This window comes from Podarcis cretensis (genome assembly GCF_951804945.1).
Source record: "Podarcis cretensis genome assembly, chromosome: 8".
Lineage (NCBI taxonomy): Eukaryota > Metazoa > Chordata > Lepidosauria > Squamata > Lacertidae > Podarcis > Podarcis cretensis.
Genome location: NC_137177.1, coordinates 65,089,539 through 65,111,104, shown reverse-complemented (window position 1 = coordinate 65,111,104; position 21,566 = coordinate 65,089,539). Strand labels below are relative to the sequence as shown.

The 21,566-nt window shown below is 47.4% G+C and overlaps 1 protein-coding gene across 2 annotated transcripts in view; it reads left to right on the top strand.

Moving 5' to 3' along the window:
• Window positions 1-7,919: 7,919 nt before the first annotated feature.
• Window positions 7,920-21,566, top strand: part of SLC2A1 (solute carrier family 2 member 1) — a 46,135-nt gene continuing 32,488 nt past the window's right edge. The window contains exon 1 of one of the 2 annotated variants that reach the window (XM_079987054.1): window positions 7,920-8,245. In XM_079987054.1, coding sequence (XP_079843180.1) covers window positions 8,225-8,245 — 21 coding nt within the window. In that variant the 5' untranslated portion in view covers window positions 7,920-8,224. The remainder of the gene's footprint in view (window positions 8,246-21,566) is intronic. The other variant, XM_079987053.1, reaches the window with a different exon arrangement.

The window sequence follows — 21,566 nt, the reverse complement described above, 5'->3', positions numbered from 1 at the left end:
ACGCTTCAGGTTACAGACTCCGCTAACCCAGAAATAGTACCTCAGGAACAAATTACGGTAAGTTCTTAACCCGAGGTACCACTGTACATGCCCTCTTTTTTGGTGATACGTTAAGTCTGAGGCTTTCAACCTTTCTGAGTCCACAGCTCCCTTGACCAACTACATTCTTTCTGTGGCACATCTGCGGTGTTCAGGAGCCCAGTTACGTCTCCCCTTGCCTGCAGAGCTGGCAGCCTCTTGCCCTTTTTCGAATACCCTCCCTTGTGCAGTGTTCCCTCAGCCTCCTCTCCTCTCCCCTCTCTTTGGGAGTCCTCTGGGCAGCTACAGCTGCCACCCCTGGTCTCTGATCTACACCCCCCACTGCCACACAGAGAGGTGCCTCCTCACACTGCCCAACAGCGGCCTGGGAAGAGGTTGCCCACAGCCTTAGGGGCCCAGTGGAGACTGGCCAAAGGTGAACGTGAGGCCAGTACCTTAACGTGGGGGGCACCAGTGGCAGCAGCAGGTGCTGCTGATTTTATAATGAAATGATTTTAGAATGTTGTATCATTTTAGAGACATCACCTTGCCAACAAATTTTAGAATGATTTTAGAATGCTGTATCATTTCAGAGACATCACCTTGCCAACAAAGGTCCGTATAGTTAAAGCCATGGTTTTCCCAGTAGTGATGTATGAAAGTGAGAGCTGGACCATAAAGAAGGCTGATCACCGAAGAATTGATGCTTTTGAATTATGGTGCTGGAGGAGACTCTTGAGAGTCCCATGGACTGCAAGAAGATCAAACCTCTCCATTCTGAAGGAAATCAGCCCTGAGTGCTCACTGGAAGGGCAGATCGAGAAGCTGAGGCTCCAATACTTTGGCCAGCTCATGAGAAGAGAAGACTCCCTGGAAAAGACCCTGATGTTGGGAAAGATGGAGGGCACAAGGAGAAGGGGACGACAGAGGACGAGATGGTTGGACACTGTTCTCGAAGCTACCAACATGAGTTTGTCCAAACTGCGGGAGGCAGTGGAAGACAGGAGTGCCTGGCGTGCTCTGGTCCATGGGGTCACGAAGAGTCAGACATGACTAAACAACTAAACAACAACAACAATCATTTTACTGTTGTTAGCCGCTCTGAGCCCAGTTTCAGCTGGGCAGGGCAGGATATAAATAAAATGTTGTTGTTGTTGTTGTTGTTGTTATGCATGGCAAAAAGGCTCCCCTTTGGCACTGGGCACTCATTTCCCAGTCAGGCATTGCACACAGGAAGCACAAGAAAGGACAGTGGGGCACCTGCCTGCCTGCCTGCCCAGCCCCCCACTTTTCTGTCCATTCCCAACAGCAAGGGCTGGAGGACTGCCTGCCTGAGCTCCCTCAGTCACCCACTTGCTTGCCTAGTCCGGGGTCACAGTTCCTGGAAAGCAGCACCCCCTGCCCACCCCCAGAGGCACCATTCACTTGGGGAGCTTGCAGCCAGGGCTGCTGCACCAAACAGCCATGCAAGCCTTTGGGAGGCAGAGATGAGAGACAGCATCTGAGTAAGGGAGGGAAGGAAAGAGGGACGGAGGTCAGTGTTGTCCGCGGCATCCCAACCATCATTCAAGGCACCCCAGGGTGCCACGGCACACTGCTTGAAAACCACTGCATTAAGTGATCATCCTGATGGAGGGTGAAGCCATTCTGCACTTCATTTTTAGTTTGCTCCTGCTCTTATTTTTTATTTAGAATTACTGAATTATTCCTTGCCCTTTCCCTAACTGTCCAATTCCGTGTTACATTTGAGCTTTCACACAATGCAGCAGACCACAGCGCAGGTTTGGCACATGTTTCTGTTACTTGCAAATGTATCTCAGCTACCAATTTTTAGTCTCGGCTAGCAATTAAATTGATTAATTAAAAGCAACTGAATTTAATGAATGCCCTCTTCATGAATACTCCATTCCATTCTCCATGATTTTTCCATCACCATCCCCTTCCAGCAACAGTCAACCAGTGGTCATTAGGTTTTTTTGGAGTTTTAAACCCAATGTTTCTGTGTACTTCTTCCCACTGAAGTGCACCCCGCCCCCTCCACACTTACAAAGCTGCAGGCACCTATCCCCCCCCCATTTGTGTACAGGTAGCATTTGAAGAAATAGGCCTATTAATAGAATATATGATTGCTGGTGATTCATTTCTGTCCCTCCCTCTTCTGATAAATTCCACAGAAGACAGGCGGCACACATGCTTGCAATGCGTGCAGGAAACCTTGATTCAGGGCAAGTGGGTACCTTACATTCACTTAGAATCACGCGTCCATGCCAAACTGACCCCCTCTGCACCTCTGCCACGACTGTGCATGTGTGAACTTTGCTCCAGAAATCAAGTCCATGTCATGTTTGTTGAAGCTCACCAGACAAACACAAGCATGAACACACGGTGTGAGCAGTTGCAAAATCTTGTCTCTTATTGCTGATTTCTCTCTTGAAATTGAATGACTTTCTAACCATCCTATGCATCTGATCAGGGCCAATACTCATCAGGTAAACCCTAATTTGACCAAAGGGTTTGTTTTAAAATAAGGAGCTATGACTGGCTGCAACTCCCAGGTTTGACTTCATGTCCTGTGTGAGCTGACCTGATATGATTATGATTACTACTATTATTTTTACACACCCCCTTCCCCCTTCCCAGGGAAACAATTTAAAAATGGAACTTTGAAAACCATTTAAAAAACTTACAATTGTGAACAAAATGCAATCACAAAAAACACCTAATAAAAAAAAGCGTAGCATCTAATTTAAAAAGTAGCCACGGCTCATACAATCAGTTATATTTAGATTTCCAATCTTTTTGCATTAGGAATCCTCAAGGCCATTTTCTAAAAAGAGGTTTTATTTCCCCATGTCATGGGATGCATCTTAGAGGATGCATTTGGATTTGCAAATTTATTCATTTATATATTTGTTTTCCTTCTTCCTTCCTCCCCCCACCTCATTTGTTATGATGCTAGAACCTTTGAGACCCCGAATCGTGGGTTGCGCTGAGATATTCTACGCAAACCTACTTGCTATGTTTAAGGACAGCAAGCAAGCCCCACTGTGTTTTGTCTTTTCGCGTGCAGCCCAGGGGCCACCACAATGGGAGGAGGCAGGAGCCGACGCGCCAGGCGTGGATAAACTTTGTATATCATCCCTGGACAGCTCAGGAGGCTCTGTGAGTCCTGCCAAGGAAGCTGAAAAACAAGTTGAACGTCTTAATGTCATCAGACAATTGATGTTAGAAAAAAGGCCTTCCTGGCTCAAGACAAGGGGGTTGGTTGGTTGCAATACAAGCAAGATAGTAAAAAGCTGCTGCTGCAAGGGTTGGGGGCATTTGGACAAAGGCGCCCCCCCCCCCCGTTTATCTCCATCTGGCTCCCAGAATAAGGTTACCAGACATCCCCGTTTCCTGGGGACAGTCCCCGGATTTACAAATCAGTCTCCATACAAAATCCATTGAAGTTGAAAAGCGTCCCCGGATTCATTGAAAAAAATATGGTAACCTTATCCCAGAACTTTATCCAGGCTGCACCCCTCAATGGCCTGTGGGGATCCAGGGCACAGTCCTTCAATGGCTGCGCTCGTTTCTCTCTGGTCGGAGACAGAGGGTGGCGCTTGGGGGTGAATTGTCATCCCGCCACTCCTTGATGTGCAGAGTACCTCAGGGTGCGATACTCTCCCCGATGTTTTTTAACATCTTTATGCGCCCCCTCGCCCAGCTTGTCCGGAGTTTTGGGCTGGGTTGCCACCAGTATGCCAATGACACCCAACTCTATCTGTTGATGGATGGCCATCCTGACTCGGCCCCAGACACACTGACCAGATGTCTGGAAGCTGCGGCTGGATGGTTACGTGGGAGCCGGTTGAAGTTAAATCCTTCGAAGACAGAGGCCTCTGGCTGGGTTGGGATGATATGGGATTGAGGGGGCAACTCCCATCTCTTGCGGGGGTGCAATTAGTGCCAGCACCGTCCGTTAAGAGTTTGGGTGTAATCTTCGATACCTCCCTCTCTATGGAGGTACAGATTACAGCTATAACAAAGGCGGCATTTTTTCATCTCCGCCAAGCTAAGCAGTTGGCTCCTTATCTCTCTCGCCCTGACCTAGCCACTGTGATCCATGTGACGGTCACCTCCAGACTGGATTATTGTAACTCGCTCTACGTGGGGCTGCCCTTGAGACTGACCCAGAAACTCCAGCAGGTGCAGAATGCCACAGCGAGACTCCTTATGGGGTCTTCGCTGCAAGATCACATTCATCCGGTACTATACCAGCTGCACTGGCTCCCGGTGGAGTACAGGATCAGGTTTAAGGTGCTGGTTTTAACCTTTAAAGCCCTATACGGCCTAGGACCCTCATACCTATGGGACCGCCTCTCCTGGTATGCCCCACAGAGGAACCTACGGTCTGCAAATAAAAACATCTTGAAGGTCCCAGGCCACAGAGAGGTTAGGCTGGCCTAGAGCCAGGGCTTTTTCGGCTGCGGCTCCAGTTTGGTGGAACACTCTGTCACAAGAGACTAGGGCCCTGCGGGACCTGACATCTTCCCGCAGGGCCTGCAAGACAGAGTTGTTCCACCAGGCCTTTGGTCAGGGCGCAGCCTGACTCCCTCCTCTGGCAACCTGCACAGAATTTTGCTTAATGGTTGCCATTAATTTGATTTCAATTAATTTTTATAATGAAATGTTTTTAGAATGTTGGATTATTTGATTGTTTGATTATTTGATTGTTGTTAGCCGCCCTGAGCCCGGCTTCTGCTGGGGAGGGCGGGATATAAATAAAATTTATTATTATTATTATTATTATACCTTCTGCTTTTGCCTGTCTGGAAATGTGTCCTTGAACTCCAATACTGCTTCTTGCTTGCCTAGGTGAAAGACAGAGAGGGATGTGTGAGTTTGCGTAGAAACTCTCCTAGGAACAAAGGTAAGATTGATGCTCATGGCTCCACCCACTTTTTGCCTCTGGCCCTGCCCACTGCTATCATACAGTCCTCAGAAGGGAATGTGGCCCTCAGGATACAAAGGGTTCTTGAGCCCCAATTTGCCCAAGCTGTGCCAGCTGACACCCCTGAATTATTATTATTGTTAGTAATACTGCAGGGTGAAAGAGGAGAGCGCAAAATATGGTCTGAAGCTCAACATCAAAAAAATGAAGATCATGGCCACTGGTCCCATCACCTCCTGGCAAATAGAAGGGGAAGAAATGGAGGCAGTGAGAGATTTTACTTTCTTGGGCTCCATGATCACTGCAGATGGTGACTGCAGCCACGAAATTAAAAGACGCCTGCTTCTTGGGAGAAAGGCGATGGCAAACCTAGACAGCATCTTAAAAAGTAGAGAGATCACCTTGCCAACAAAGGTCCGTATAGTAAAAGCTATGGTTCTCCCAGTAGTGATGTATGGAAGTGAGAGCTGGACCATAAAGAACGCTGATCACCAAAGAATTGATGCTTTTGAATTATGGTGCTGGAGGAGACTCTTGAGAGTCCCATGGACTGCAAGAAGATCCAACCTCTCCATTCTTAAGAAAATCAGCCCTTAATGCTCACTGGAAGGGCAGATTGAGAAGCTGAGGCTCCAATACTTTGGCCACCTCATGAGAAGAGAAGACTCCCTGGAAAAGACCCTGATGTTGGGAAAGATGGAGGGCACAGGGAGAAGGGGACGGCAGAGGACGCGATGGTTGGACAGTGTTCTCAAAGCTTCCAGCATGAGTTTGACCAAACTGTGGGAGGCAGTGTAAGACAGGAGTGCCTGGCGTGCTCTGGTCCATGGGGTCACGAAGAGTCGGAAACGACTAAACGACTAAACAACAACAACAATACTGCAGCATGCAATTCTTCTGCCATAAGAACGTAAGAAGAGCCTGCTGGATCAGGCCCAAGGCCCATCTAGTCCAGCATCCTCTTCTCACAGTGGCCTACCAGATGCCCCAAAGGGAAACCAGGAAGCAGGATTCGAGCACAAGAACCTTCTCCCCTCTTGTGGCTTCCAGCAACTGGTATTCATTTCCTCCCAAAGTAGCCCAGGGCAGCAATTGACAAGGAATTAGACCCGTGGTTCCCAATTAGGGGTCTGTGGACCCCTGGGGTTCCAAGGCACCATCCCTTGCCTCCCCTTCAACTAGTTTTTTGTCATTTTTGCATTGTAATATCACAATTTTTAGGGTCTGTTTTTTTAAAAAGTATACCTAAGATCCTTTGCTTATTAGGGAAACCCCACATTTTATTCCAAAGATTGATTTGCAGAGCTAACTACTGTAGAGTTTTCAAAATTTTCAAAAGGTTTGGCTTTTGAAAAAGAGGGTCCTGAGTAATTAAGCTAATTGGGAACAACTGAATTAGACAATAAAAGCATCTTTAAAACAACTCCAGTACAGATACAGCAGGCAGGGATGAACTAACAAAGAAAGTTCATGCAGGATCAGATTGTAACTCTAGAATTCTCTCCCACCCTCCAGCAACATTCCTGAGTATCATCATCATCATCATCAATATTTACATACCATTTACTACGCAAAATCCCTCCCTGCTTTTATCCCTTGAAGGCATAAGGGGTTAGACCCACCCATGGTCCAAGAGGTCCACGGCATCTTTAATTATATTGTTAATTGCTTCTTTCATTTCTTATGCTTATTGTACTGTTTGTATGTACAATATAATATGCATAGGCACATAGCTGTCAACCTTCCCTTTTTTTGTGGGAAATTGCCTTATTTCAGCGCCATTTCCCATTGCTTCCCACTGCTATCCCGTACACTGTTAGTTATCCCGTAGACTGTCTCCGGAACAGGTGAGGCTGCTGATCCCTTATTTTCAAATTCTGAAAGTTGACAGCTATGCAGAGGCAAGGCTGCATCAAGTTCTACTCAGAGTAGACCAGTTGGTATGAATGTGCTATTAATTTCAGTTGTTCTACTCTGGGTAGGACTAGCACTGGATACAGTCTGTATTTTCATACAATAGAATCTTGACCTTGGCAACATAATTTTATAAAAACAGAAAAGAAAGTTGGATTACTGAACCAGTGCTAGATAGAAAGATACAGTATATGCTAAAATGTGCATGAAGCAACTAACAAAAACAGTTTCTTTAAATAATATTACTATCCCATCTTTTCCCTAGACACTCATTAAAAAGCAATTGAACACCATAATTAGAATTAAAACTATATACAGTATGTATAAAAGATCGATCAAATATATGTTTATTTTTGAGAATACAACTGTCAAAAAAATCAATAGAATCCCAGGAGTGGCAGTTTTAAAAGTCGTACGACCAAATAAACACGATATGCTTAAAAAAAAAGAACGAAACAAACAAACGGTAAATAACGTGCACCATAGTAAATATCAAGCGTTATGTAAGCGGCAGACAAATGCGAAGGCGCAACGCTTAATAGTTCCACTGCTTATATAACGCTCAATATTTCTGAAAGAAAACAAAATCCTCTAAGCGGCACAAGGTCTGAAAATAACTGGACCGTTTAAAGCGAAACTCTGCCTAAAACCAGTAAAGCAACAACGTCATGTCGACGATGTTCTCTCTTAGGCCCGCATGTGGGATTTTTCATTAAAGTAAAAATGTGCTTTTTTTAAAAAAAAAATGTGCTTTTAAAACAAGTGTTTCCCTTAAAATGTGCTTTAAATATATATATCTCTGTGCTTTCTTCACTCCTTGCCCCTCGCCTCGCCTGCTCTCTTTTCGGAGATGCGCGGGCCAGAGGAGCCTCCGGAGCGCGCGCCCCCGCCGCTTTCCTTTGCGTCCGGCTCCCTCGCCATCTCTGCCTTGCAGTTTCTCACGCAGGACGCGGGAGGCGCCCCCCGCCCCATCTCGGCTCCGCTTCCTCGGGAAGCGGCCCCACACACCCCCGACACACCTCCCGGCCGGGCCGGCCAATCCGCGGCGGGCCTGCGTGACACACACGCCGTCACTTAAGCAGCTTCCACGCGCCGGGCCGGGACAAGGAGAAGGAGGCGAGGCACGACGCGCGGCCACTTTGGAGAGCCGCACCACGGACGGGAGCTTGGCCGGGACGACGACGCCGAGAGCGAGCGAGCGAGCGAAGGAGCGTGCAGCCAGCCAGCCAACCCCGCTAGCCAGCCAGCAAGGCTTGGAAGTAGCCAGCCCCGAGGAGCCTAGAAGCAGCAGCAGCGCGGCGGAGCTCGACGGGCGCTTGGAGAGACGGAGCGCACGACGAGGGCGCACGGCGCAGCGCCATGGAGTCCGGCGGCGGAAAGGTGAGCGCGCGGTGCCTCTCCAACTCTCTCCCTCTTTTTCTTTCTCCGGTTCTCTGCCCGGGAATCCCTCCCGCGTCACGGATCCCCCGATTCCCCCCCCCCGATCCCCTCGCCTGCCTTCCTGGTTTCCAAGCAGGCGATCGGGGGCGGGGGGCTTCCATAGCGAGCGGGCGCGCGCGCCGGACCGCTAGACCCCTCCGGAGAAAGCCGGTTGGCAGCGGCTCCCCCGTGTGGCTGAAGCCGGCAAGGCCCTCGCCGCGACGGGGGAAGGGAGCGCGCTGCAACGCCGTGCCGTGCCTACTACTGCTCCCCGCCCCCACCAGGCTGTCCCGCCACTGCTCGGGCTCCTCTCCCCCGCCCCCGTTGCCTCCCGTTGCATCATGTCGCTTTCCAAATGGTTGGCCGTGGGACAACCTCATAATACTCTCTAGCAAGTCGGGGAAGGACTGAAGTTCAAAATAACTGTTCCCTACCCTCCAAAAATCACTGATGGAGAAAAAGTGTTACTTCCGTTAAAAGGCTCCTGGGAGGGTGTCCTTTGTCTCCTGTGTTTCGGCTGCTTTGATATTTAAATCGGGTTTCCTTTGGTTTTAGAGGGACTGAGTTTTTTGCGGGGGGGGGGGTGGCAATCTCTGCACTGGAAACCAAATGGGTTCACTCTCTTCCTCACTCCCTCCCCCACGGAATTTGTTTGAGTTTTTAGGGTAATGGCTTGAATGGCAGCGTTCATGTCCCGCCTCTGTTTCCGATTCAAACAATGGTTGTAAATGGGGTTTTGGTTTCAGGGCCTTCTGCTTAAATGGGATGGGGGAACACATCAGGATGAAGGTGATGAAATAAGGAAACATAAATAAAGGCAGCCTTTTTAACGTTGGACAAAAATGCAGGAAAGTTCAACTTTGCCTTTTCCTCCTTTGCTGCCCCGATTTGATTGGGTGGTGAGGCAAAGTGGAAATTTTTGGTTTGGAGCCTGTGTGTGAGTCAGTGAGTCAGTGTGTGTGTGCGCGCGTGTTGGTGGTGTTGTTAGCCCGCTCTTAGCTTGAGGGGTCCCACCTCCCCAGAGAATAATTTGTTCCACCTTTTGCCTCTACTTCAGTGTCTAAATTTTCCTTTACTGAATGGAAATTTTGTGTTTGGATGCAAAACTCTTGGCAACACACTGAACAGGTTTATTGATGTGCAGTGGATCTATATTTTTCTGAAACTGAAGAAGAGAAAAGAATGAAAAGAAATTGGGGAAACACCTGTTTCATTTATGAGCACTTCTTAAAGCTATCCTAATGTTTGGCAACTTTACGCCTGTCAATATTCTGTGACTGATTTATTTATTAGTGGGTGCAATTCACAAAGTTTTGTGTGCTTGTGTTCCCCATTAAACAGGGTTCAAGTGCCCTCTGGGGCTGCAGAAGGTGTTCCAAAAACCCCTGATTTTGGGACAGCCCACTTTGTAACAGTCAGCTGGAAATTTGTCAGAAACTCTGCAGCCTCTGTATCAGGGAGAAATGGCAACTTTTGTTGATGATGCCGTGATTGAGAAGCTGGAATATTTGACTGTGTGCACCAGTTTCTGCTTTATTTCCTAATTTACGTTTTTATTTATTTAAAAAAAGTGCATTCCATCCTTCAAGGTCATCAGGCGAGTGTATGGGGTTATTTTATTTTACAACAACCCTGCAATTGGCTGGGGTTATTTTATTTTACAACAACCCTGCAATTGGCTGGGCTCAAGTTACGCAGAGGACATGGTGCTGTGGTTAAATTGTTAGGCCAGGACAGGAGAGACGCAGGTTCAAATCATGCTCTGCTGGGAAGTTCATGGATGAACTTCTTGACCATGACCTGCCTTGCCAGGGCTGTTGTGAGCATAAAACAGAAGATACAATAAATCTGTCCAGTCTTCTAGCCTCTGTCCCAGTCTTTGCCAGGCTGCAAAATATCCAGAGGGCGGCAGGCTGGCAAAGCCTAGACTTCATCATATTGGTTATCTGAGCTGTTGGACACTGATATTTGCAGAAAGGAGAAGCATCCACAGCTGACTTGTAATGCAAGCCCACAAACTCAGGGTGCTTGGATTGAGTTGTGTGCGGCTCTGCACAGGCAAAATCCAGAACTAGCAGTGTGTGAGCATTTGCAAACCAGTTCTGGTGCTCAGTCTTAGGTGTGTCTATTTGAAATTTCAATGCTGCTGGGTTCAGTGGGACTACCCAGAAAGTGTGCACGATGAGGTTGCAGCTTAAGGCTCAGAAGATGCATTGTACTTAAAAAGGTAAAGGGACCCCTGACCATTAGGTCCAGTTGTGACTGATTCTGGGGTTGCGGCGCTCATCTCTCTTTATTGGCCGAGGGAGCCGGCGTACAGATTCCAGGTCATGTGGCCAGCATGACTAAGCCGCTTCTGGCAAACCAGAGCAGCGCATGGAAACGCCGTTTACCTTCCCGCCAGAGCGGTACCTATTTATCTACTTGCACTTTGACGTGCTTTTGAACTGCTAGGTTGGCAGGAGCAGGGACTGAGCAATGGGAGCTCACCCCGTCAGGGGGATTTGAACTGCCAACCTTCTGAGCGGCAAGTCCTAGGCTCTGTGGTTTAACCCACAGCACCACCCGCGTTGCTGTATAAAGGCAGGTGAAATGGAGGAGAGCTGATTTTCACAGCCAGAGGGGCTCTGAGCTCAGAAATAAGACAGGGTAGGGTAGGGTAAATAGTCTAGTGCAGCCTTTCTCAACCTTAGGACCCCAGATGTTGTTGGACAACGACTCCCATCATCCCTAGTTAGCAAGGTGATGGGAGTTGTAGTCCAACATCTGGGTACCCAAGACTGAGAAAGGCTGGTCTCTGGGAAGTATTGAAGATCCAGCTACACTTACCAACATCACCCCAGCTCTTAAATCTGAGGACCCCACCCCTGAATTTGTATGGGATTGGGGTAGACCTGGGATTAAACACCCAACAAGCCTATAGGCATGTTGACTTAGAAGTAAATTGCACTATGTGCATTGTGTCTTATTCGCAAGGAAGCACACTCTGTAACCTGCCCCCATGGGTGTAGCCAGTATTTTTGTTAGGGAGCAGCCCACCTTGGCTATGCCCATGCCTGCCCCCTATGCATGTTTTCTCCTTTGGTGTTTAAATTCCAATAGGTTCAATGGGGCTTACAGATAGGTAAGAACTGTGTTTGGTACTGCATGGTTCAGCTGCAGTTTTGTGCTGCTTGTAAATCCCATTGCGCTTAATGTTCTCCTATGCATGTCTGCTCAGAAGTCAGCCCCATTAAGTTCAGTGGGGCTTTTACTCCAAGGTATACGCTGCAGCCTTAGAGTAAATAAGTCAGGCTGTCTGCTAGTCATGGTGACTTTGGTGAGATCAACTGGCTTGTGGATCACACCATCAGTCTAGTGTTTTAGTAAGGCTTACTTTTTATTTTGGGAACAAGTAATCTATTTCTCACACGTACTTTTATTGGCTGACAGTTCTGTTTTTTTGTACCCTCTCCCCTGAGTTTACAGATAGGTTTGGTCCCATGTTAGCTCTTCTCTAAGTAGACACATTGAAACTGATGAGCATGACTAATTTAGGTCTATTAATTTCAGTAGGGCTATGCTGTTGTTGTTAATCTGTAAAACGTTGCCTTCTATTACATTATATTAGAAATATTTTTTTAGACTCTGAAATCATTCTAAAATTCCTTACAAGGCTCACAATGGGGGGGGGGGGATAACTGGATTGTTTTCACTTTTTAAATCGCATCCCTCTTTTTGTGGGGGTTGCCTGTCATGTACCGCCACACATTGTAACTTGGTTAGTTTCTGTTTTGAAGATCCAGCAGAATATATTTTGATTAAACACAATCACATATTATATTCTCCGAAATCCTCCTCTTGAAAACCAGTTAAAATACACAGTTAAAATCCAGTTAAGTTCAGGGTGCGTTTCTGCTTTTACGGTCACGGTGTACATGTCTGCAAGTGTCCAGACTGACATGTCTGTAATTGGACTTTTTCTCCTCTCAAAATGTCAAACATACCTGTTCTGCAACATTTCCTATCTAGGAAATGACAGTTGTGCAATATCTGCAGACATTCTTCCCCGGGAGTAGTAGAGAGATGTTTAATCATTCTTTAAAATGAATGGCTTTGTGTTTAAAAATTGTCTCGTACATTTCGGTTAATGGAGGGTGAAACCTCAGCACTGAAACGAACATTGAGCTTGGGTTAGGAATGTCCTTTCCATTGCTAATGAACTTGGATTATGCGGCAGCCAGTTGCAAATTTCTTTAGAAATTGTGCAATGCAATCCTATAAAAAGTTTACTCAGAAGTAAGCTCAAACAGTTATACTCCCAGGTAAGCATGTATAGGCTTGCTACCTCGGTTTCTTTCGCTTTCCCTATCATTGATCTGTAACAATGCTTTAAGCGTTTCATCTTTATTTTTCAATTCATTGTCCCTGTCACTAATGAAAAAGAGCTTTCCCAGAATCTCACACTTGTTCTTCAGTGTGGTGTTGTAGGGGAAAAAAATTCTGCTCAAGAATAATCTGTGGTACTCACTTTTCAAATGTTGAGGTCTAACTCCCACATATATTCCTGGCCTCAGTTCTCTGTCAGTGAAATGGGTGACCTCTAATTGTAGAGAGTCATCAGGTCTACCCTTGCAATGTATATGTAAAAGGTAAAGGGACCCCTGACCGTTAGGTCCAGTTGCAGCGCTCATCCTGCTTTATTGGCCGAGGGAGCCGGCATACAGCTTCCAAGCAAATGTTCCATTGGATTGCTGCCAGGGGTGCCGACTCAAATAAAATATTGTGGGGGGCCCAGGTAAGCCCTGCACCGCATAATCAATCACATGACAAAGTGCGCACACACCATTTGAATGGGAATACCCATCAACTTTGTTCAGCCCCCTCAAATATTTTATTGTGGGGGCCAAAGCCCCCACGTTCCCTAGGAGTTGGCTCCTAAGATCCCTGCCAATAATGCATTTGAGTCAACAGTGGATTTCTGTTGGCTTATGGCAGGCATGTCCAAAGTCTGGTTCGGGGGCATAATCCGGCCTGCCGGTCGGATTAATCAATCCGGCCCCTGTAGCAGTTTATTTCCTGAGGTAAAATCCTAAAAAAAACCTCAAAAACTTCAATCCTAAAAAAAGTTCAACAACTTTGGGGTAAAATCATAAAGAAAGGCCAACCACTTCAATCCTAAAAAAGGTCAGCAACTTTGATTGGCCCTTTGGTCGGCCCTCACGGCCCTTCACTTCATCAAATCTGGCCCTCTTTGAAAAATGTTTGGACACCACTGGCTTATGGAGAGCTCATGCAGGAGACTAGTCCTAAACTGGAACTGAGTTCTGTCTCGGGTTACATTTGGGGAGTGTCAGTATCCTGGCAACAACTGACATAAAAGAGCAGAAATCCTGCTGTGTGATGCCTGAAGATGAGCTGTAGTGCAGGGTTTGATCTATAGGGCAGGTAAACTCTTGACATGAAATTTTGGGAGGAAGCTTTCTCCACAACCCTGCGAGATAGGTAGGCCTGAGAGATGGCAGCTGAACAAAGCTCACGGGCTGTGGACTTGAACTTGTATCTTGCCTATGCATCATAACAGAGATGCCCCAATGGGATAGTATCCTCCATTATACCTGAGTGGAGCTGAGGGGGTGCACACAGCCCTGATCTCTAACAGAGGGGAATGACCACAGGGCTCAGGAGCTGTGGCTGCTGCTTCTGTCCTCTAGCTCCCCACAAGTACCTGCCACCTAATGCGATTGTCTAACGGTAGGGCTGGCCCGGTTTCTAATTCTCAGAAGGAGAGAGCAGGCAAAAGCAATTGAAGCAGTTGCTTAGGAGCTGCCCCATCTTCTGGTGACTTTCCCTTATGCTCTCAGCTCACCCTGACCAAGACGAGGTCACAGGTGATTCCTAAGAGAGAGGGAAGCCCTGGTGTGGCAGGCAGATATTACTTCCACCAGGGCAGACCGCTGCTGCCCGAATTTTGATTATGCCTGTTCTAAAAGAGTTGAATTGGCTGCCTATTTCCTTCTGAGCCTGGATTTAGGATGCTGGCAAATCCTTTCGTTAGCTGCTGTTCCTATTGCAATTTTGTCTTATCCTGCTCCTTAGTTTTATGCTTTTCGTCTGCCTTTTTAAAAAAAGTACATTGGTATACCGGTACTTGTTTTCATTTTGTATAACGCAGCAGGCCTGCTTTGTTTGGACCTGAGGTCTCAGTTTTGTTTCTCTGCTGCAAGTGAAGACCTTACTGTTTACTGGGGTTTTCTGGGTTTATTGTGGGGAGGAATCGTGGCTCAAGAGCGGAGAGCCTGCTTTGCATGCAGAAAGTCCCAGGTTCAGTCTAGGTAGGGTTGGGAATGTCCCCTGCTTGAAACCCCGGAGAGTTGCTGCCAGCCAGTGTAGACAGCACTGAGCTTGATGGACCAAAGGTCTGACTCAGTATAAGGTAGTCCTTATATTGGCAATTCAAGGGGCTGGATTTAGCCCTTGTGCCTTCACTTGTGGACTATTAGGGTAGGCAGCACATTGATTCCCAGGGCTATCTTGATGAAGTTGCAGTCTTGTACTAGACATGTAATCTGGGTGCAATTCAACAGGGCTGCCTTCTGAACTATGATGCTGCCTCACCCCAAGTCAGACCAGCTTGTCCAAGAGGCTGGTAGTGGCTTTCCAGCTGCGGTGGGTATCCTGTAGCCCTCCAGATGTTTTTGGACTACAAGGCCCAGCAGCCCTGTCCAGTCCCCAGAGGTGATGGGAGTTGTAGTCCTCACCCCTGCTCTGCAAGGCCCTTTTCAGCTCTGTTAACCGGAGACACTTCAATGACAATTGCTAGAAATTGAGCCCGGGGCACACTCTCCATTCAAAGCCTGTGTGCAACCGCAGACTCACTCATTGTTTTAATTACATTTGCTTCCAAGGAGCGAAAGCAGCACATACAATTTCCTCTCTGCCTTTTACCTTTCCAATGATCCCATAAAGTTGGTATTGCTGAGTGTGTGTCTATCCCAAGAAAGAGTGAGGATTTGAAGCTGTGTCTCTGCAGACGTGGTCCGACTCTTATGGGGCCATCTCCCTTTTTAATAAAGGGACATTCTTTATGCCTCTTCATTTCTGAATTCTGCTGCCATAGAGGCAAACCCATTGAGCCATTTATCTTTCTATAGCTAAAAGGTCTCTCGGGTTCGTTTGCTATCCTGAAATGCAAACGCTTTCTCTTCCTGCTTAAGTTTTTTTTTACAGTGGTACCTCGGGTTTCATACGCTTCAGGTTACATACACTTCAGGTTACAGACTCTGCTAACCCAGAAATAGTACCTCGGGTTAAGAACTTTGCTTCAGGATGAGAACAGAAATTGTGCTCCAGCGGCACAGCAGCAGCAGGAGGCCCCATTAGCTAAAGTGGTGCTTCAGGTCAAGAACAGTTTCAGGTTAAGTACGGACCTCTGGAATGAATTAAGTACTTAACCCGAGGTACCACTGTATTATTTGTTTTCATTGAAGTTTTTTCTGCATTAAGAAAATAAACAAATAAGGGAAAGCACCTATAGCGTCTCCACTTTCCATTTATAGAGCCTGCATATGGCCCAATCGCACTGATAAATCAAGCTTGCAAAAAATATTCCCGCTTTAGGCTTGCAAAGGCGGAAGACCAGCCCAAGACAGAGCCTCACCCACATCAAAGGGCGTTTGAGGCAACACTGCTCGTGTGTGATCCAATGTTTCTGGGTCAGGATGCTTTTGAAAGATTTAAACTGTGCAAGAGGGTTGTCAATTGCTTCCTTTCCATGCCATGGTGTGTCTCCTCCGCCCCCCTTGTGTGCAGAGACTGGTCACAAGGCTGCCGATGGAACCCTGATTGCTGATGACACAGTCGGCAGGGGCGAGGGTGGTGGCAGGGAAGAGCTGGGCTGGAATCTTGGCAGCGCCACGGGCTGAGTTGCTCATAAGGTGTGGATTTGGAACAGGAATGTGGGACGTGACAGCTGGGAGCACACCACTGCAGGGGAAGGATGGAGAAGCTCACAAGCGGGGCACTTTCGTGGTCCGCTTCCTTCTCCGCTCCCCCCAGGCCAAAAATTTCGGAAGCCGATAGGATTAAAACAACAATTTATGAAGAAGGCGGGGGGGGGGGCAGCGTTCCTTCTTTTTTCTTCTGCTCCTTCATCAAAGAGGCCCGGGACACAATGGGGCAGCCTTTGATCTCCTGGACAAAGACCCCTCTAGACCAGACCGGGTCAGTGGGAGTTGTCCCGGATCATTGTTGGAAAGGATGGGGATAATAAATATTGACAAAATGCATTTGTTATCATGATACGCTTTGCTGCTCTCCAGGATTCCTCTGGGCTCCAGAGATCCTGTACCAGTTTAAAAACAATTGCTTGGGGGGTGCGCGGGGCCTTTTCTGGGGTTTTTCCATCCGAAAAGGAGCATCTTTTGGTTCATGGAAATTTTCTGCTGGTGGTTCTGAGTTTGCGCGGTAGGCGAAGAGGCGAGCCGCTACTTGCAAATCTGTTCTATGCAGAAGAGTAAAAAAAAAGGGGGGGAGTAAATATAAAGAAAATTTCTTTAGGGTGGGGTAGGAAACCCCAGACAGCAAGCACTCAAGATAGGGGTGGTGGAGGAGCTCAGAGGAGTCCCTTAGACAAGGCAGTAGGCCTGTTTCTCCCTCTCCACCACAAAACACACCCTAAGTCTGAAATACTGGAGCCTCTGACGAGCGAGTAAGCCCCACTGGATACAATGAGCTTACTTCTGCATAGACACAAGACTGTGTGCAATGATTGTCCTGCAATTCGGTGGGTCTATGTACTAAGCATTTGCACCAAAGGAACGTATCCTGTACTGATGTCATTGCTATAGTGATGATCAGGTACAGCAAACGACAAATATCCTTGAAGTACACTTCTTCTTTTAAAAAGCAAATTAATATTGAACGATCCAAGAAGCCCAGCTGAACATCTTGTCTCCCTTGGTGTTGAAATCCAAAATGGCAGTCTTGATTGAGATCTGGGTTGCCCATTTCTGGTTTGGCTGCAGTTGCTCTAACCCTTTAACACCAACTTGATCTGGATTAGGAAAGTGGTTTTTTTTTTACAGTGAATGGGTTGCTTCTCCAACGCCTGATCTCTAGACATTTGGCAGATGATGATACTTCATGCTATTAAAAGGCACAAGAGCAGCTCACAGTGTCTCTTTTTCTGGTTAGTTGGCAACACTATACCTGGGGCAAGGAAGGAATTTTTTTTTTGGGGGGGGCAGATCTTGTGCTGTAGCTGAAAGGTCAATTTTATACTAGCTTTTTTGGACGCAAGGCATGTTTCTAATCTTTCTTTTCTTTTTTAAAAATTACATAATTGGTGGAAAGTGAGATCTGCAGGCATTGTTTTCTCCCAGTTGGGGCCATTTGGGTGACTGATTGATTGATTGATTGATTGGTTGATTTATAATATCCCTAAGCCACTTGTCACCATAGACAGTTAGAGAGTTTTATATAAGAATCAATAAAACAATCTTATCAGCCAAAAGGATATAGTGTGTTTAACGAACAGCAGCCACAAACCCCACAGGTAAAATCACAAGATCCATAATGCAACTTAATTTAAAACGATTGCTGAAAGAGAAATGTCTGTTTGAGGCTACACCTCCAGCAGTGTGGAACAGCTGAATATGAGCTGAGTTGGTCCTGAAACCTTTTAAGAACGTGAGAAGACCCTGCATTAGGCCAGTGGCCCAACCAGTCCAGCATCTTGTTCTCACGGTGGCACATAGCTGTCAACTTTCAGATTTGAAAATAAGGGATCAGCAGCCTCACCTGTCCTGGGGACAGTCTACGGGATATCTTAACAATCCGCGGAAGCAGCGGGAAACGGCGCTGGAATAAGGGAATTTCCCGCAACAAAAAGGGAAGGGTGACAGCTATGCGGTGGCTGTTCCAAAGGGAAGCCTGCAAGGAGGACCTGATGTAGCAGCAGTAATCCCCCCCCCCCCCCAGGAACTTAGCTGCTTCCCTGCCTCTAAGTTGTCAGACGTCACTGCTCCAGCTCTCCAGCCTTTTGCTCAGCCTGTGCAAGTTTCCGTCTGGAAAGCAAATGACAAAAGGTTTCTAACTTGAGCCAAGTTGTTAAGCTCCTGAATTTTGGGGGCGGGGAGGGTCTGTACCCTGGCAAGAGCAAGTCTTCTTTGCGACGGGATAGGCCTTCACCCCTCCTGGTGGGAGAATGTGCTTGTTTCCGGTCGCTTCTGGCATTTGGGCATATTCAAAGTGGATGCATCTTGCCATGCTTCCCTCCCGCCTCCTGATGAAATGGGGAGGCCCCTTTCTCTCCCCCATCTTCCTCCTCCCCTTCCCCCACCCCCACTCCTCCATTGGGGAGGGTGCTGCTGGCATGTCCGCCTGGCGGGACTGGAGGGGGGGCTGGCAGGCAGGCAGAAGCAGCCCAGCGAATGTGGGCGAAAGGTGAACATGATGCTCTGGCTTACGAGGGGGGAAGGGAGGGCCATGCGCAGGATCAGCATCCTGATTGGCTGTTGGGGGACGAGCCCCCAGCAACCTGAGATCTGAGGTCAGAGCTTTCTCTCTCTCTCTCTCTCTTTTTTAGTTAGTGAGGAGTCCAGTTCGTACTGGGGGAGGCGTACAAATGCATAAGCGTTGTCCAGTGTCGTGGGTAATCTGTAGGCAGGAGCTGGGCTGAGGAACGTAATGGGTGTGTACATGACCCTTTGCACGTTCCGGGGAGGAGGGAAGTGTTGGTCTCAGTCTCTGAAATGAGAGCAAAATGAGTCCCCCACTTAATCTTCTTTCCGTGGCCTCCCTCCCCCCTCCTTGCCCAAGCAAGGAAGAGGGAGGAAATATATTTCCTTGGTGCTTTTAACTGTTTCCGCTAGGTGAACACTTCAAGCAGAAGGTGGCAGCCCCTCCTCCCCACCCAAAAGCCGAAATAAAATACATTACATTTCCAAGATGGATATTAGAGGCAGTGGACTGTCTAATAAGAGAGCGAGCAGCGAAGCAGAAAAACTCTGGTTCAGATCTTCCTTTCCACTGTGAACTCGTAATGCGTCCTTCCAAAGCTCTTACTTTTCAATCTCCCACAAGCCCTAATTTGTATTGGTAACCCTAGTCTGACTTCGAGGGGGGAGAGTGTTGTAAGGATTCCTGAGATGATAGTGACTCCCGCTGAGTGCTTGGGAGGTAGAAATGGAGTCTAAATACTCTGTATCACCCCCAGTATCCTGGGACAATCTATCCTTCAGATTTCGTATTTTTTTGAATTTTGCAATGCTGTCCTCTGCTTTGAGGAAAGTGCTTCATATCCTAAGAGAAACCGCGTTTAGAAATGTGTTGCCTTTTGGGGGGAAACATTCACATGGATACTAATCTATGTGCAGATTTCTCAAAATTTTAAAAATGTAGATTGTGGTGGCGACAGGACAGAACAGGATATTGAATGAGCGCATGCAAAATGGACATAAGATGGAGCCAAACCGATTTATCTTGCTCTACTTACAAAATTATGCCTGGTGAGGAGAAGGTGGAGGAAGAGGGGTTTTCTCCCCACTATAATAGCCTTCCCAGCCATGCGATGTAATCAATGGGGACACTTTATGATCTCTTTAGAGCTGCTCTGTATCTGTCTACTTTTGTCCCTCCAAGGCTTTGACCCTTTGCGGTTCAACCTTTGTTTCTTAGTTTCTTTTCTTTTTGTTAAGTTTGCACTTTTCTCCCTTTTTTTTTGGTAGCAAATAAATTTAATTTTATTTTTTTTATGGGACAGACCAAGGAAAACACTTCTGGATGCTAAGTGAATGGGACGGAAGGGGCTGCCCTGAGTGACACGGATGCTGGCTTTCAAAAAGGGGGTTGGACAGATTCGCGGAAGGATGCTAAAACACATTGGGAAGCCATTCATAAATGAGATGAAATAAATCAGGGTGGAAGAGGAGGAGGGGTCTGCCTCTGGCTTATTGGTCATGATGGATATGTAGAACAGCTTGCTTGATCAGGCCAGTGGCCCACCCAGTCCAACATATCCTGTTCTCACAGTGGCGGACGAGACGCCCCCCCCCCCCATGGGAAACTGGCAAGCAGGACTGAGCACCAAAGCACACCTCACTTGCTGTGCTTTCCAGGAACTGGTATTCGGAAGCCTTGCTTGTAGAGGCAGAGCATCCCTATGGCTAGCCTTGAATTTGCCCAGTCCTCTTTTGAAGCCATTGAAATTGGTGGCCCTCTCGGGGGGGGGGGGGAGTTCCATAGTTGGACTATGTGCTGCTTTCTCCATGTGGCCTAATCCTTTGTCATAAGCTTTGTCAGGAGGGGCTGGCCGGGCCTTATTATGTCTTTTGCAAAAGCTCCGGCATGTGATTGTGGTAAATAGCCGTTACACAACCAGAAGCAGACGGGTTGTTGGCCTGCCCGGTCCCACGCTACACCTCAGTGGGGATTTATAGCGGCCAGCGGCTTTTGTTGCTCTGCAAACTAATCTCAAAGCTGTAAGCCCGCCACAATGTTGGCCGCCGTGCTGTTTCCTCCGGATAAGTTGCAGGGGATTGTTCACCTTGTCGTTTGTTCGGATCCCCCTCTGAATCACTCAGGGTTGGTGAGATCATCTACGCCCACCTTTTGGCTCGGAGCCAGGATGCAGTATTTGGGAGGCCGGCAACTGATGCCCCCCCCTCCAGATGCTGTGGGTCTCCCAACAGCTCCAGCTATAGCATGGCCAGCAGTCAAGGTTGTTGCGAGTTGTCCAGACACATCTGGGTGACCACATGTTCTGCATCCCTATCTCGTAGCTCAAGTACAGTGGTACCTCAGGTTACATAGGCTTCAGGTTACATACGCTTCAGGTTACAGACTCTGCTAACCCAGAAATAGAACCTCGGGTTAAGAACTTTGCTTCAGGATGAGAACAGAAATTGTGCAGCGGCAGCAGGAGGCCCCATTAGCTAAAGTGGTGCTTCAGGTTAAGAACAGTTTCAGGTTAAGAACGGACCTCCGGAATGAATTAAGTACTTAACCCGAGGTACCACTGTATCCCCATTCATACTTTCTACAGTGAACCTGGTTTAAATTCTGATCTACCAACCGCTTCTTCATTTAGTGGGCCTGATCCAGCAAGGCTCCACTTACATTCTTATGTCTGATTGTTCTGTTTCTGTGCCACATGTTTCATTGTGTGCAGCATAGAGTTCCCAAGATCCCAGGTCACTGATCTCTAATGTGGATCCATTTTTTTGCTGTTAAGCAAAGTAAATTTCAATATCTTGCTGGGGTATTTTGGGGGTTTTCTCCCTCATTATATACTAAATAAAGT